Source organism: Oncorhynchus nerka, linkage group LG5 (genome assembly GCF_034236695.1).
Source record: "Oncorhynchus nerka isolate Pitt River linkage group LG5, Oner_Uvic_2.0, whole genome shotgun sequence".
In the NCBI taxonomy this organism is placed as follows: domain Eukaryota; kingdom Metazoa; phylum Chordata; class Actinopteri; order Salmoniformes; family Salmonidae; genus Oncorhynchus; species Oncorhynchus nerka.
In genome coordinates, this window is record NC_088400.1 from 55,739,419 (window position 1) to 55,756,521 (window position 17,103).

The 17,103-nt window shown below is 43.3% G+C and overlaps 1 protein-coding gene across 2 annotated transcripts in view; it reads left to right on the forward strand.

Moving 5' to 3' along the window:
• The window catches only part of LOC115129675 (ribosome biogenesis protein SLX9 homolog), a 29,013-nt gene extending 13,918 nt beyond the window's left edge, over nucleotides 1-15,095 (forward strand). For both annotated transcript variants that reach the window (XM_029660285.2, XM_065018761.1), the window contains exons 6-9: nucleotides 2,520-2,588; nucleotides 8,565-8,733; nucleotides 14,048-14,116; nucleotides 14,355-15,095. In XM_029660285.2, coding sequence (XP_029516145.2) covers nucleotides 2,520-2,588; nucleotides 8,565-8,733; nucleotides 14,048-14,116; nucleotides 14,355-14,484 — 437 coding nt within the window. In that variant the 3' untranslated portion in view covers nucleotides 14,485-15,095. The remainder of the gene's footprint in view (nucleotides 1-2,519; nucleotides 2,589-8,564; nucleotides 8,734-14,047; nucleotides 14,117-14,354) is intronic.
• Nucleotides 15,096-17,103: the final 2,008 nt, after the last annotated feature.

Consider the following 17,103-nt stretch of genomic DNA (forward strand, 5'->3'; position numbering starts at 1 on the left):
AACAAAAATAAAGTTTGGCCATAATGACCATCATTATGTTTGGAGGAAAAAAGTGGTGGCTTGCAAGCCAAAGAACACCATCCCAACCGTGAAGCACAGGGGTGGCAGCATCATGTTGTGGGGGTGCTATGCTGCAGGAGGGACTGGTGCATGTCACAAAATAGATGGCATCATGAGGAGAAAAATTATGTGGATATATCGAAGCAACATCTCAAGACATCAGTCAGGAAGTTCAAGCTTGGTCGCAAATGGGTCTTCCAAATGGACAATGACCCCAAGCATTCTTCCACAGTTGTGGCAAATTGGCTTAAGGACAACAACGTCAAGGTATTGGAGTGGCCATCACAAAGCCCTGACCTCAATCCTGTAGAAAGTTTGTGGGCCGAACTCAGTTACACCAGCTCTGTCAGGAGGAATCGGCCAAAACTCACCCAACTTTTTGTGGGAAGCTTGTAGAAGGCAACCCGAAACATTTGACCCATGTTAAACAATTTACAGGCAATGCTACCAAATACTAATTGAGTATATGTAAACTTCTGACCCACAGGGAATGTGATGAAATAAATACATTCTGAAATATATCATTCTCTCTACTATAATTCTGACATGACACATTCTTAAAATAAGGTGGTGATCCTAACTGACCTAAGACAGGGAATTTTTACTAGGATTAAATGTAAGGAATTGCGAAACTGAGTTTAAATGTATTTGGCTAAGGTGTATGTAAACTTCCAACTTCAACTGTAGATACTACATCTAATGATGATGTAATGTGTTTTATCTTAAAGAGCCTGGATGAATTGACCTAGTTATTGATCCATCAGCATGGTTATTGTCATTTACAGACTAAAACAACATCTATCAAACTAAACACATCCCCTTGTTTAGTTTGACAGGAATAATATATTATCACTGAATAGGCAACCACAAAGTGCTGTAGGATCCTCAGAAAATGTTGTCCCAGGTTACAATGTAGCCTATTCAGAGAAAATCCGTTGTGGCACTGTGTGTTGACATAAGGAACACGAGAGTAAGAAAAGTCCCTACTAGAGATGCTGTAGCGTTTGGGTCCCATTCAGTTCGACTTTATCCTCCTCTCAGACATGCCAGTCAAGGACTGCTGCATTGCTAATTACAAAGCCAATTCCGTCAGTAGGCTCTGCTAGCTATATATAGGGCCAGGCTGCAACACCGACACTTCATTTTCCCAAAGTCATGGAGCAGCGCATCGATCCTGTTTCTCTCTCTTTCGTCAACAGAGAGTAAAATCACAGTGGGGGGATTAAAAAATAATTTAAATTAAAAAACGCAACGCAAAATACTGTCACCTGCCCTTTCAGATATCAAGGTTGTGTTTTGTGTTCAAAGCAATTCAACCGTTGTACTGTAGTTTTAAATGAGTGATTTGCTTTTCAATTACCAACTCCATCTCATTTTCGCTCTCTAAAATGTATACATTTTCCACTAGACACTCCAGTGATATGGTCGACAGTGATAATACGCATACTGTCCAGCATCTGTTATTGTCATTGTCCTACAGGAAGCAACGGTCTGTGTGATAACCTCTGCTCTTATCGCCCATTGTCAGTGACAACTCTTTCTTTGTCAGGAAGGGCAGAGATGGGAACAAATGCTCACACACACACACACACACACACACACACACATCACACACACACACATCACAAACACACACACACACATCACACACACACACACACACATCACAAACACACACACACACCACTGGGGCTACCCTATGCACAGGGGGCCTCAACGTGGTTGTCCCAATCGCTGAAAACATTCCATCCCAGGACAGGATGTTTTTCTAAAGAGGGAGAACTAGATATAGTGGGTAGTGTTTTCTGTTCTCAACCCCCTCCCTCTGTATCTCCTTTCTCCATGCATTTTGAACCAGGAAAGACAAGCCACGTGTCCTGATCTTAGCCATATCTTCTTCTGAGGCGCTCACAACACTACTGTGATTACTTTCTCCCTTTGAGCGTAACGTTTTTATCCATGTTTTTTTTTTAAAGATAACACGTTACAGGATTGTATTTTTCCTGTCAAATCAAGCACTCGCTGGGAAATTTCCATATATATATTTTTTTACACCCCAAACTCAAATCTATTATTATAATTCTATTCAACTGTGAATTATTTCTTTGGCAATCGGAAACATTTTACTGAATCCGATTATCTTCTGGTAAAAGATCTGGCACATTTCAATTTCCAAAGCATTATAAACAGTCGTCACTCTTCCTTTATCGTTAATTAATTGAATTGCTTTGAATGTCGATGAATTGAATTGCTTTGAACGTCGATGAATTGAATTGCTTTGAACGTCGATGAATTGAATTGCTTTGAATGTTATTTTCTATTGTTGAGGATGACCTCTTCACATACCCACGAGGAGAAGCCGCAATGCATGTTTTCTCTACTGAATGTGTGAAGTACCAGTGCAACATTGTGGATGCACATCCACTCACTCTCCTGTCTGTCTGTCTGTCTGTTCCCAGTCCCTGAGGAGAAGAAGCAGCAGACGAAGAAAGAGAAGATGAAGGAGAGGCGAGACAGGTGGCTAAACAGTGAGTATTACCACAACTTAACATAGATCTGACTCGTACTGTTTCTATGAGGGAGACCCTCCTATTTGTCAGCAGGAATAAGGCACCCTCACAGAGAGTTACACATAATCGGGAACTTTATTTGCAGGAACATATGTGACTAATTTGGTTCTGTACAAAGAGAGATGATGAATGAATATACTGTACATAATAAACACATGATAATGAATGGCTAAGCAGATACACCATCACACATGTCCACTTGGAGAGAGACTGAGGAGGCTCTGAGCAGACCCTAGCAACTGATCAGTGGCCTAGTCACAGAGGTCAATAGGAGAGATTGGGGAGCCAGTTCATGACCCCTTGATCTCTGGAACTGTTTGGGGATTGGTGGAGTGAGCTTCATTAAGTGATAGGACTCGCAGGCGGGGGAAATCATTTTTTATTTGTCACATGCTTCGTAAACATCCGGTGTAGACGAACAGTGAAATGCCTACTTAGAAAGAGCGTAAGAAATTAAAATAAAATAATAATTCAAGTAAATAAAATAAAATAAATACACAATGAGTAACAATAACTTGGCTATATACACAGGGTAACAGTACCGAGTCAATGTGCAAGGGTACAAGGTAGATATGTACAAATAGGTAAGAATAAAGTGACGAGGTAACAGGATAGATAATAAACAGTAACAGCAGCGCATGTGATGAGTCAGAAGAGTTTGTGCAAAAAGGGTCAATGCAGATATTCAGGGTAGCTATTGGTTAATTATTTAACTAACTATTTAGCAGTCTTATAGCTTGGGGGGTAGAAGCTGTTCAGGGTCCTGTTGGTTCCAGACTTGGTGCATCGGTTCCGCTTGCCATGCTCTAGCAGAGAGAACAGTCTATAAATTGGGTAGCTGAAGTCTTTTAACAATTTCAACCTTCATGTTTTTGCCTTTCGACACTCCCTAATCCCGACATTGGTGCTCTCTCCCAAAAGCGTTTGAATTGATAAAATGTAGGATTATGCCTTTTGTGTTCAAAAATGTTTGAAAGGCAAGACATAGATGCCTTCGGGACATAACAGCATTAGGTTGGTGCAATGAGGAGCCCCATCCCCACTGATCTCTACTGAGAAGCTGAGGTTTCTGCGCTGTGCCAGTCCAGCCCGGGACAGAGCTAGCTGTGTCTATGTAATTACAACCCCTTTTTAAAGCTACAGTCTGGCATTTGTTATCCAGCAAAACCAGCAGCCCTCTGAAATGACCATTGAACAGATTCTCAGATCCCTTATTGCGCTTTTAACACCACCACCTACTCTTCTAGAATTGTGATCACTTAGTAACCCAATCTGCTGATCCAATCAATTCTCTGTGTAACACAAGATGTCTCCTCTATGCATATCATTAGGCGCTAATGGTCCTTTTGACTCCATCTGAAATTAGAGACCGGCTGTGAGCCTCAGACCTCTGCAGTTTTCGGAAATTAACAAGGAGGAAGAAAGCAAAAAAATCGGATAATTGCTTTTCTGTCGTAGACCAACTGTATTCCAGGAAGAGGCAGGGCTGTCTGTATCTGCAGCGTGGCGTCCTCTGGATCTCTACTGATGAAGATGTGCAAAATATGTGTTGACGGATAAGGGTTATTATTCAGACTGTATATTCCAGAGGTGATTTAATGCCCAATGTGTTCCTTCATTTAACCTAAATAAGACAGACCGAGGTGGCAATTCAGTCAAAGCCACATTGCACGAGTATCTATTCTACAGTTCTGCACAATCTGGAAATAGCCTAAGGATTAGCCTAAATGACATGAACAGTGAATAATTTTTCAGCAGACATATATATATTTAAATTTTACCCCCTTTTTTTGCCCCAATTTCGTAGTATCCAATTGTTTTTAGTAGTTACTATCTGTTACTGTCTCATCGCTACAACTCCCGTACGGGCTCGGGAGAGACGAAGGTCGAGAGTCATGCGTCCTACGAAACACAACCCAACCAAGCCGCACTGCTTCTTAACACAGCGCGCATCCAACCGGGAAGCCAGCCGCACCAATGTGTCGGAGGAAACACCGTGCCCCTAGCAACCTGGTCAGCGTGCACTGCGCCCGGCCCGCCACAGGCCCGGTAGTGCGCGATGAGACAAGGATATCCCTACCGGCCAAACCCTCCCTAACCCGGACGACACTTGCCAATTGTGCGTCGCCCCATGGACCTCCCGGTCGCGGCCGGCTACGACAGAGCCTGGGCTCGAACCCAGAGTCTCTGGTGGCACAGCTAGCACTGCGATGCAGTGCCTTAGACCACTGCGCCACCCGGGAGGCCCTTTCAGCAGACATTTTAATACCTTCAACACATCCTGTTTATGATCTGATCGTATCCACTAAAGTCAGAATTTATACTTAAAGCCATAAAGTTTAATGACCCTCAATTTTCAACTGTTCACGAACTGTACGTCTGTACCGATGACATCTGGTTTGAATATTCCTCCCTGTCTCTGATCACAGTATTTATTCAAGTCTGTGGTGATGTAGGGTTTAGTGTTTTGCTGCTGATACTCCAGTTGATACTCACAGTCAATTACATGGGCAAGTCTGCACATACGAAACCATATGGCTCATAGTCATCATAACTCATGGCTGAAATGGATAGGATCAACACCACTCTATGATGAAAGCCAAGAGGCCCAAACCACCATTGCTTTTAACCATATTCAAGAAAGAGAGATTCTCCTCATACACTATATACAGTATAAAAAGTATGTGGACACCCCTTCAAATTAGTGGATTAGACAATTTCAGCCACACCTGTTGCTGACAGGTGTATAAAAATCGAGCACACCACCATGCAATCTCCATAGACAAACATTGGCAGTAGAATGGCTTTACTGAAGAGCTCAGTGACTTTCAACGTGGCACCGTCATAGGATGCCACCTTTCCAATAAGTCAGTTAGTCAAATTTCTGCCCTGCTAGAACTGCCCCGGTCAACTGTAAATGCTGTTATTGTGAAGTGGCAACATCTGGGAGCAACAATGGCTCAGCCGTGACATGGTGGGCCACACAAGCTCACAGAACGGGACCGCCGAGTGCTGTTGCAAGTTCCAAACTGCCTCTGGATCAACGTCCGCTCAATAACTGTTCGTCGGGACCTTCGTGAAGTGGGTTTCCATCTGAGCAGCCGCACACAAGCCTAAGATCACCATGCGCAATGCCAAGCGTCGGCTGGAGTGGTGTAACGCTCTCCGCCATTGTACTCTGGAGCAGTAGAAAAGCTTTCTCTGTAGTGGTGAATCACGCTTCACCATCTGCCAGTCTGACGGACAAATCTAGGTTTGGCGGAGAACGCTACCTCTGACTACGAGCCAGGCAAAATTGTCCAACCTCAGTGTCCAACCTCACTAATGCCCTTGTGATAAATGGAAGCAAGTCCCTCCAACACCTAGTGGAAAGCCTTCCCAGAAGAGTAGAGGCTGTTTATAGCAGCAAAGGGGGGCCAACTCCATATTAATACCCAAAGATTTTGGAATGAGATGTTGGTGTCCACATACTTTTGCTCATGTAGTGTATCAATGCCATTCTACAAAGGGTTTTACGTAATCTTGGTAAGGCTACTTATTGTTGCGGAGGCACATCATTGGCATACATTAAGTCTGTGCTGCTTGTGCCATGATGGAAACATAGTAACCTCCCTGAACCATCAGACAAGCAAAGCGTCAATACAGGATTAAAATTGAATCCTACTACACCTGCTCTGACGCTCGTCAGATGTGGCAGGGCTTGAAAACTTTTACGGACTACAAAGGGTAACCATGGCGCGAGCTTCCCAGTGACACGAGCTGACCAGGTGAGCAAAATGCCTTTTATGCTTGCGTCGAGGCAAGCAACGCTGAAGCATGCACGGGAGCACCAGCTGTTCTGGATGACTGTGTGATAATGCTTTCGGTAGCTGATGTGAGCAAAACCTTTAAACAGGTCTGCAATCACAAAGCTGCGGGGCCAGATGGATTACCAGGACTTTTGCTCAAAGCATGCGCGGACCAACTAGCAAGAGTCTTCACTGATATTTTCAAACTCTCCCTGACTGAGTTTGTAATACCTACATGTTTCAGCAGGTTTCAGAAGACCACCGTAGTCCTTGTCTCCAAGGAAGCGAAGGTAACCTGCCTAAATGATTACCTCACGTCGGTAGCCATGAAGTGCTTTGAAAGGCTCACATCAACAGCATCCTACCGGATACCCTAGACCCACTCCAATTCGCATACCGCCCCAACAGATCCACAGGTGACACAATTTTAATCACACTCCACACTGCCTTTTCCCACCTGGACAAAAGGAACACCTATGGGAGAATGCTGTTCATTGGCTACAGCTCAGCGTCCAACACCATAGTGCCCACTAAGCTAAGAACCCTAGGACTTAACACCTCCCTCTGCAACTGGATCCTAGACTTCTGACAGGCCGCCCCAAGGTGGTAAGGGTAGGTAACAACACGTAGGCCACGCTGATCCTCAACATTGGAGCCCCTCAGGGGTGTGTACTTACTCCACTCCTGTACTCCCTGTTCACCCACAACTGCGTGGCCAAACACGACTCCCACACCATTATTGAGTTTGCAGACGACACAACAGTGGTAGGCCTGATCACCGACAGCGATAAGACAGCCTATAGGGAGGAGGTTAGAGAACTGGGGTGCCAGGACAACAACCTCTCCGTCAATGTGAGCAAGACAAAGGAGCTGATCGTGGACTTCAGGAAAAGGTGGGCCGAACAGGCCCCCATTAACATCAATGGGGCTGTAGTGGAGCGTCTCGAGAGTTTCAAGTTTCTTGGTGTCCACATCACCAACGAACTATCATGGTCCAAACACACCAAGACAGTCATGAAGAGGGCACGACAAAACATTTTCCTCCTCAGGAGACTGAAAAGATTTGGCATGGGTCCCCAGATCCTCAAAAAGTTCTACAGCTGCACCATCGAGAGCATCCTGACCTGTTGCATCACCGCCTGGTATGGCAATTGCTCGGCATCTGACCATAAGGGGCTACAGAGGGTAGTGTGTACGGCCCAGTACATCACTGGGGCCAAGCTTCCTGCCATCCAGGACCTACAGTTGAAGTCGGAAGTTTATATACACTAAGGGTGGAGTCATTAAAACTTATTTTTCAACCACTCCACAAATTTCTTCTTAACAAAGTATAGTTTTGGCAAGTTGATTTGGACATCTACTTTGTGCATGACACAAGTAATTGTTTACAGACAGATTATTTCACTTATAATTGACTGTTTCACAATTCCAATGGGTCAAAAGTACCGGTACAAAAGTATCTATAACCATGTAAAACGAGTCCTATATCGACGTTCTGACCCACTGGGAATGTGATGAAAGAAATAATAGCTGAAACGAATCATTCTCTCTGCTATTATTCTGACATTTCACATTCTTAAAATAAAGTGGTGATCCTAACTGACCTAAGACAGTTAATTGGCGGTGTCAGAGGAAAGCCCATAAAATTGTCAGTCTCCAGTCACCCAAGTCATAGACTCTTTCCTCTGCTACCTCACAGCAAGTGGTACCGGAGTGCCAAGTCTAGGACCAAAATGCTTCGTAATAGCTTCTACCCTCAAGCCATAAAACTGCTGAACAATTAATCAAATGGCCACCTGACTATTACATTGACCCCCTCCCACCCCTCCATTTGTTTTGTACACTGCTGCTACTCGCTGTTTATTATCTATGCATAGTCACTTCACCCCTACCGACATGTACAAATGACCTCAACTAACCTGTATCCCCACACACTGAGTCGGTACCCCCTGTTTATAGCCTCGTTATTGTGTAACTTTCTATTATGTTTTTTTACTTTTGTTTATTTGGTAAATATTTTGTTAACTTTTCTTGAACTGCACTATTGATTAAGGGCTTGTAAGTAAGCATTTCACGGTTGTTGTATTCCGCACATGTGACAATTAGTTTTATTTGATTTATATGCATTTTTTTGTGTGATATTTAGAGATCAGCTCCATCAAGCTGGCCAAGGAGCAACAAGTGGCCCAGGCTAAGAGGGCGGCCATGCCCGTTGTGGGTGACATGAGGCCGCTGGCAGACGCCCTGCCAGAACTCTGCCAGCTCATCCCCGCCACCACCAGGACCTCCAGAAAGGCCTCCAGAAAGAATAGGGTGTAAGTACACATCCCTGTGGAACACCCCAACAATACTATGATTTCACACCATCCTCTTTCTCCCACACCCACTGACTCTTCTTACAGCTGTTGGTTTGTCTAGCAGGCCTTGTTTCATCCATGAAATGGGTCATCGTTTTCTTTACCGTCATGGTTTACGTTTTTGGCACTCTGTCGTCTCCTCACACTGTCCAACCCTTCCACTGTCTTTGACAAGTTGAGTTTATCCAAGTGAATTTCAATCCTCTGTTTTAGGTCTTTCTTAGCATTTTTTGTCAGAGGAATACGTGAGCTCATAATGTCCCAGTGGTTGGTCTCAGCCCAGCAGCAGTGCTTCAAGGCGCTGTCACTGGGGTTAATGAGCCATGTTACAGGACAGACCTGGATGTAAATTCCCATATATTTTCCACACAGTACATTATGACAGAATCAGAGTGCCACAGCACACAATACTACCCTGCCTCTACAGTATGGCCTTCAGCACAGAATTATTCAGACGTTAGTAAGTCGTTTTGAGGTGTAGAGGACAGATTTAGCTTCTGTGGCAGGGTTGCACATATTAAGGAAGCAATTGACTTCCATTCAAAACAGGAAGAAGGAAGAGAATTGGGGTGTATTCATCAGTTGGATTCCATTGCAAAACATTTGGTCAAAACATTTTTGCAACAGAAACCGTTTACTCGAAACGAAAAATGTTTTGCAACAAAACCTTTCTATTAGACAAATGCAGGTAGGTCCCTCCCTGTTTCATTCCATTTGGTTCCTAGCGTAAACGGTAAACACACCAAACATTTTGCAATGGAATTCGACCAATGAATACACCAATGGGTTAGATTATGCCGTAAAATGCACTAAATAAGAGGGGAAGAAATCGCCTTCAACGGCAATCCTGCAAGTAAATGAAGTCTGGTATTGTTCTGAGGACATTTCAATTGTGCATTATAACATTCCTCTTTGGTTTCTGGATGCTTCCAGGGTTATTTATTGCAGTCAAATTCAGCTCAGGAAAGCCTCAGTGGAGCTTGTTTATTGTGATGGGCAGTTTTTCACTCAGTCATAAATGTCTGTATGACTTAATGCCTTGCTTTTGTTTTTTAATGCGCTACTGAAGCTCTCTTTCTCTCCTGTCTGTTTCTATCTGTATCCCTCTCTCTCTCTCTCTCTCTCTCTCTCTCTCTCTTTTCAGCTTAAAGAAAAAGTAAATCAAGATGGCGAGCTCAGCTGAGCACACATTGTTACAGTTAGGAGGTAGCCCTATCAGACTCAGAAAAGCAATGCACCTTATAGGTCGTATAAAAGGGCCCTTTAGACTGTTCCAATACATGTAATTACCTTTTTGGTTCTTACAAAGCCTTCCGTCAGAGTCCACGGAGACATGGTTGCTAGGCAGTGGAGAGGTTAGCTCACTTCTCACAAGTTCCTTCTTCCAGGAGTCCGAAGTAGCAGGCACTATAGAGAAGGTCAAGAACAAGTCTCGGAGAAAGGTTATTTGTTGATGAAAGGCAGTCTTTTGATGAAGACCAGGAGCTGGATGTAGAGTATTGCTTTTGTACCCGTTTTTGATATGCCTCATACAAGGAAATCATGTGAGGCTTAATACTCGTCTCTCAGGCTGACATATGGATGTATTTGAAGTGTGAAAACAGGGATCCTAACATAAGCCAAGGCCAGAGATGTCAGCAATGACTATAAGTGTGTGTGAAGTGTGAACAAGACAGACTTATGACCACCGGCTGTGTGACACTGGAAATCCTCCCTGACTGAAGTTAGAATTGTGGAATTCTCCAGAGTGGATAAAAACAGTACCAGGCAGATCATGTTAATGGAATGGAACATTTGTTCTTTTTCCATTCCGATGATTTGTTTGACTTAATGTCAGATTAATATTCCTTCAATTCCACCTTTTTATCAAAATCCTAAAACGTCTTTGTTATGTAAAAAAAAAAAAAATGGAATTAAAGGGGACCCGTACCTGAACTTTCACCCCCAGAGGAAGGTTGTTCTTCTTGACACTGACAGACACCTCCTAGAAGAAGATGGGGGTTGTGTGGTTCAGAGTGCAGATGGCGCCGATACATGCTGGCCTACCCATGACAACTTGGACCCTCTTGCCGTGTATGTGGTAGATAGAATGTTTGTTGGGCAAAAGATGTGTATGTACACTGGGGTCTGAAGTTGTTGACACCCTTGATAAAGATGAGCAAAAATGACTGTGTAAAACAAATAATCAAAGAGATTTTGTTTAACATGTAAGGTGTCGCCCGAGTGGCGCAGCGGTCTAAGGCACTGCGTCGCATTGCTTGAGGCGTCACTACAGGCCCGGGTTCGATCCCAAGCTGTGTCACAGGGGCGGCGCACAATTGGCCCAGCGTCGTCCGGGTTGGGGACAGTTTGGCTGGGGGGTTTACTGTACTTGGCTGGGGGACTTTACTTTACTCATCGTGCTCTAGCAAATCTTTTTGGCGGGCCGGGCGCCTGCAGGCTGATTGTTGGTCGTCAGTTGAACAGCGTTTCCTCCAACACGTTGGTGCAGCTAGTTTTCCGGGTTAAGAGGGCTTGTGTTAAGAAGTGCGGTTTGGCAAGTAATGTTTTTCGGAGGACGCATGACTCGACCTGCGCCTCTCCCGAGTCCGTAGGGGAGTTGCAGCGACGAGACAAGATCATACTTGAAATGAGGAGAAACAGGGGGTAAAATAAAAACAAATGACAAGTAATCATTTTTTTCTCAAGAAGGTAGGGGTCAAAATGATTGACACTCCTTTTTTCAATACCTTTCAATACCCCACATTACGAGGATAACGGCACTGACCCTTTTTATGAAATGTTTTATGAGTTGGAGAACACATTGGGATGGCTCTTAGACCATTCCTCCACACAGAATCCTTCCAGATCTTTGATATCTTTTGTTTGCGCTTATGGACGGCCCTCTTCAATTCAAACCACAAGATTTCAATGGGTCTCAAGTCTGGAGACTGAGATGGCCTTTGCAAAATGTTGATTTTGTGGTCAATTAATAATTTCTTTGTAGATCTTGATGTGTGCTTGGGGTTATTGTCTTGCTGGAAGATCCAAGTGTCAGCCTCCTGGCAGAGGCAACCAGGTTTTTGGCTAAAAATGTCCTGGTACTGGGTAAAGGGCACGATGCCTTTGACCTTAACAAAGGCCCCAGGACCAGTGGAACCGAAATAGCCCCATAATATCAAAGATCCGCCACCATATTTAACAGTAGGTATGGGGTTATTTTCTGCTCATGCATTCTCATTTCGAAGTCAAACCTACCACAGGTGTGCGTGGCCCAAGAGCTATATTTTCATGTCATCCAGAAAATGTAGACGCCCAGAGTTTGCTAAACGGCGGTTAGCCGAGGTTTGAAATGAGACTGTATGAGCAGAAAAGAGCCCCATACCAACTGTATAATATGGAGGTGGATCTTTGATGTCATAGGGATGTTTTCTTCCACTGGTCCTGGGGGTATTACTTGTTAAACAAAATATATTTCTCTGTGCAATTGTATTAGTATAAAATAATCTAATTTCCCAATTTTTTTAAAGCATGCAATATAGATCAATATTTGAATTATTTACCTCACACAAGCCTTGTGAGCATAAAAATTGTGTGGCCTCCCTCGTGACGGCGAAGATAATTTTTCCCGTTTTAAGTTAACTTCCTGCAATTCTACACATTTTGATATGGGGCGGGAGATAAGATTGTCACGCCATGGCCTTAGTATTCTGTGTTTTCTTTGTTATTGTGGTTAGGCCAGGGTATAACATGGGTGATTATGTGTTTGTCTTATCTAGGGGTTTTTGTAGATTGATGGGGTTGTGTTCAGTATAGTATTCTAGGTAAGTCTATGGTTGCCTAGAGTGGTTCTCAATCAGAGGCAGGTGTTTATCGTTGTCTCTGATTGGGAACCATATTTAGGCAGCCATATTCTTTGGGTATTTTGTGGGTGATTGTTTCCTGTCTCTGTGTTTTGCACGAGTTAGGACTGTTTCGGTTTTTCCACGTTTTCTTATTTTGTATATGTATATCGTTCACGTTATCATCTTTATTAAAGATGTTCAATCATAACCACGCTGCATTTTGGTCCTCCTCTCCTTCCCAGGAAGAAAACAGTAACAAAGATTATGCAATTTTACAGCGAATTTCCTGCAATTCTACACATTTCGCAATAGGTTGGGTGCAAATGTTTGCCGTTTTTTAATATCATAACTGATGATGAATGGGTCCCAACCCGGTCGGTAATTCGACCATGCTTGCTACAAGTTTAGATAGCTGGCCGCTAGACTAATTTACCAATAATTTTTTGGGGGGCTGACATGGGCTAATTGAGTGACTGCTGATGCACAACCAAATTTTGAAATTGCACCTTGTGTATTCTATTATTCTAACTCTCAACAATAAGTTGAGACCCCCATTGAGTTGTTTTTGTTTAAATTGGTCCGCAGGCCTACAAAAGGGGTACAGCCCATGGGCCGCCAGTTGCCCATCCCCGCTATAAACCAAAGCCTTCAGGCATTATTGACTAACTAGCTATTCAGCCAACACATTCTCTCTTCAGTTGCCAAAGATATCAAGTTTTCAGTTGTGTTCCATCTGTGTTATTATGGGCAGAGTTGATATTTATGATAATATTTGATTAATTCCCGAGTTGAACTCTTGTAGCTGTCCTTGATGGACCTTTTAGACTAGACCTGTGTTTACTGTAACTCCACAAGGCTGTTTTCACCTTTGACCTTTGGCTTCCCCACTGCCTCCAAGCTAGCTGCAGTTCCCATGACCCCTCTGGTGAAAAACACATTTCTTGGGATTGAAATAGTTTTAATTCGCAAGCAAATCCGTGTCTACCCCTTTTCACTCTTGTCTGTCAAACTTGTCACAACTCGCAAGAGCATATGTTTTGTCCCGTCGTGCCCTTGTTATATCTTTGCTGATGTGTTTGGTAAAACTCAACATACATTTTGCCATAGAAAACAAGGTTTTTCTGTACATCACAACTTGGCATGGTTACTTGTTGGACAAGGCCAGAATGGATAATTGGTGGATCAGCTCAGTTGGCCGGCCTCCATCTCTGTCTGTTGTTAATAAATTAAGTACTCGTCTGTCTGGCCCCAATCCTAAATAACTAAACGCATACAGGAAAGTCCTAACTATGGCACTGCCTGGAACGATCGCACATGGGCAGCACATTGGGGTCCTAACTGCCATTTATTTTTTATTTTTTACCTTTTATCTTGTTTTTAATCATAATCATTCCATATGAAATCAGTCACCTTTTGACCATCTTTATCATTTTGTCTTTCCCTCTCAGGCCAGTGAAAAAGAAGCCAGAACCAACAGACTTCAGCCTGATGAAGCCAGCACAAAAACGCAAACTCCTGTAAGACCTCACATTGACCTGTACCCGACCATGGCCAAACCACCACTGATGATCACATATCTAACTTATTATTTTCCATGAGAAAATGACATGAAGCTAAAATGAAAATGTTATCCTGCTGATTATCAGAGCAACCAAGATAATAAACTGCCCATCTGCTATTTACTTTTACCGTTATTATTACTATTTTTTTTATTTTTTATTACCTTACAACCTACGTGTTTTGTTTTGGTCTCAGGGAGAGTGAGACCAGCCGGTTTAGTGAAGCTGTGAAGAACCTGGCACACAGCAAGACTAACCCTCTGGCAGCTATTGGTGAGCATCTGAGGAAGAGACTGAAGCAGGAAGAGGAGCAGGGGCCTAGCTAACCTGTTCGACTGGAGACGCCATTTGGATCTGCAGTTGAGCATCCCCACCCAGAGACATGGATCGTGTTTGAGATCGACTACGTTGCAGTCTGCAACTGCAGACTAGCTGACCGATCTAGAAATAACCTTGCACCCTAAATAACTACTTATTATAATTGGTAGATCAGTCATAAAATTGATGCTTTCGAACACGGCCATGACACAAGAAAGCCCCTGCCTTTTTTATTTAAGGGCAACCCTGATGCCTGCATCCCTGTTCCCTGTGCCCAATCTACCAAACCTGCCAAAATCAATGAGATCTTGTGATTGAAGTGGTTTTGGTCATTGTGCACTATACCAGTAAAACATCAGAGGACTTACAGGTTGTCTGAGTACCGGCGATGTTTACGACACCTAATTAGATCATGCCCCCAGTTCTGGAGAAGTTGAAAATGAATAGTTACTTTTGTGAATGAGGAAAAATAAACTGATGTTGTAAATGTTGAGATTAGATCTGTCATCAAAATGACTCCTTTCAATTTTTGTACAGTATCTCTTCCACATTTCTTTTAGGCGATATTAAAAATGCAGTACGGTACATTAAAACTTGCCTTTCATTTTGTATAACACGATGTATGTGTCACGTCGTGATATTGATGAATATGAATTTAGATCAGATTGGAAGTCATGTTCTGAATTCATTATATTCAAACTGTGATCTGTAATCCCAAGGCCTGAGGCTCAGAACAGCAGCATATCCATGGAAACCAACCCGTCATAAGTAGCAACGGCGGTGTGCTACGCAGGTCCAGAAATAGAAAGGAAACATCTTCAGCCTAGAACTGATGATAAACATGGACGTAGATGGACACTTCAGACTGTTAGAGCCACAGAGGTTACATCCCAAATGGCCCTCTATTCACCATTGCGCTACTTTGGGCCCAGGTCAAGAAGAATAGTGCATTATAGTGAATGGGATGCCATTTGGGATACATCCAGAGGCTACGGAGAAGATTAAGAGGGAACGAAGAAAGAGATCAGAGATGGGGGGGTGGGCCTAGAGGTTCATTGCCCATTCAGGCACCAATCTGATTATGTTTGAGAGAAGAAGAAATAGCCAATTAATAGAAGGTATGTTTATTGCTGGCACAGGCCATTAGCATCCATTAGTAATGCATGATATGATTGGATGAATATCTATAGACAATAGTGCTGGGTGAGTCCTAATCAGAGTTGTGTAGCCGATACATGCTTAGTACTCTGCATGTAACAGGGACATTCTGTCCTTCATATCAACACAGGTTGAAGACTGATAGCCAGTGGACCTGCAGTAGATTGATCCTGTGGTCCTCTGGAGCTCAGTTGGTAGAGCATGGCACTTGCAATGCCAGGAAAGTGGGTTTGGTTCCCGAGACCCACCCGTATATAAAATGTATGCACGCATGACTCTGTCTCTGGATAAAAGCGTCTGATAAATAGCCTCTATCATTATGATCTGTTGGAGGGAGTAGGTCTAGGTTACACCATTATGAATCATGTCAGCCTCTATGGCGTTCAATGAAGCATTAATACAGTTTATAGTGCAAATATCAGTCCGCTATTACCCCCCGGTTACAGGCTAATGTTTTAATCATTACAGTGCAGGCAATTGCACTACTATTCAGCACCACCTATCCATCCTGTTTTAATTTCAAATACTGGGCATGACCTTGTAACAAGAAGCAAAGCTGTTCAGTTCCCCACTGCCTATTTCAAAACGATACATGGAATTTGTGCTCTGTATATGTCAGTAGGGTTACACTAGTCTCTTGTAACAGAGGTTCTCGGTGTGAGGTTCGGGTTACTCTTGACAGCTTTGTGAGTGATTGCTCTAGTCTTCCGTCCAGTATAGGGGCTTTAAATGAGCAGTGCTTCCACTGGTACTCTGGGTAGCAGGCTGTTGTTACTGTGATGGACAATGTCAGTGGGAGAGCATAGTGTGTGATATGCTTTTCAACTAAACTGCAAATAATGATCTGTTGCTCTCCACTCTACATGAGTGATGTGTTGTCTTGTCTATTCATTTTCCTGAACACATATCCTTGGGTGGTTTGTAGATGTTTTTCTAGAACCGGGGACATTTTAATGTCTGTCTGTTGTATATTCTGTCTGTTTTGTCTGTATCCGTTCCTCAAGCCCAGCTGCCCTATTTCTCATACATGACCCATACTGTAGTTTTATTGTGCATCTGCAGTACCATCCATGACTGTTTTATTAGGCTCATGTTCTACACAGTCATCTGCTAGTAACCTACTCATTAATGAGGGAATTGTGCTTTATTGAATACAGCACTATGCAGAATTACTCCATCAGCGGTAACTACAGTATTCCCATATCCCCATGTCTTTAGTGGATCTGATGGTTAACTAACTAGAAGTGACTGTTAGCCTCAAATGCTCTGTTGTCGGCTGCAGTCTTCAGGACATTGGGGAGTGACTCACCATACACCAGAGTGCAGCTATTATGTGATTCATACAGGAAGCCAGTGGTGTTGTGTGTGTGTGTGGTTTGAACACATTTTCCTTGCTCATCAGTGTTTTGGCTGGCTGGCTCCTGTGGAACGTCTTCAGGGCTGTTTGCAGACATGACTAGTCGCTAAGT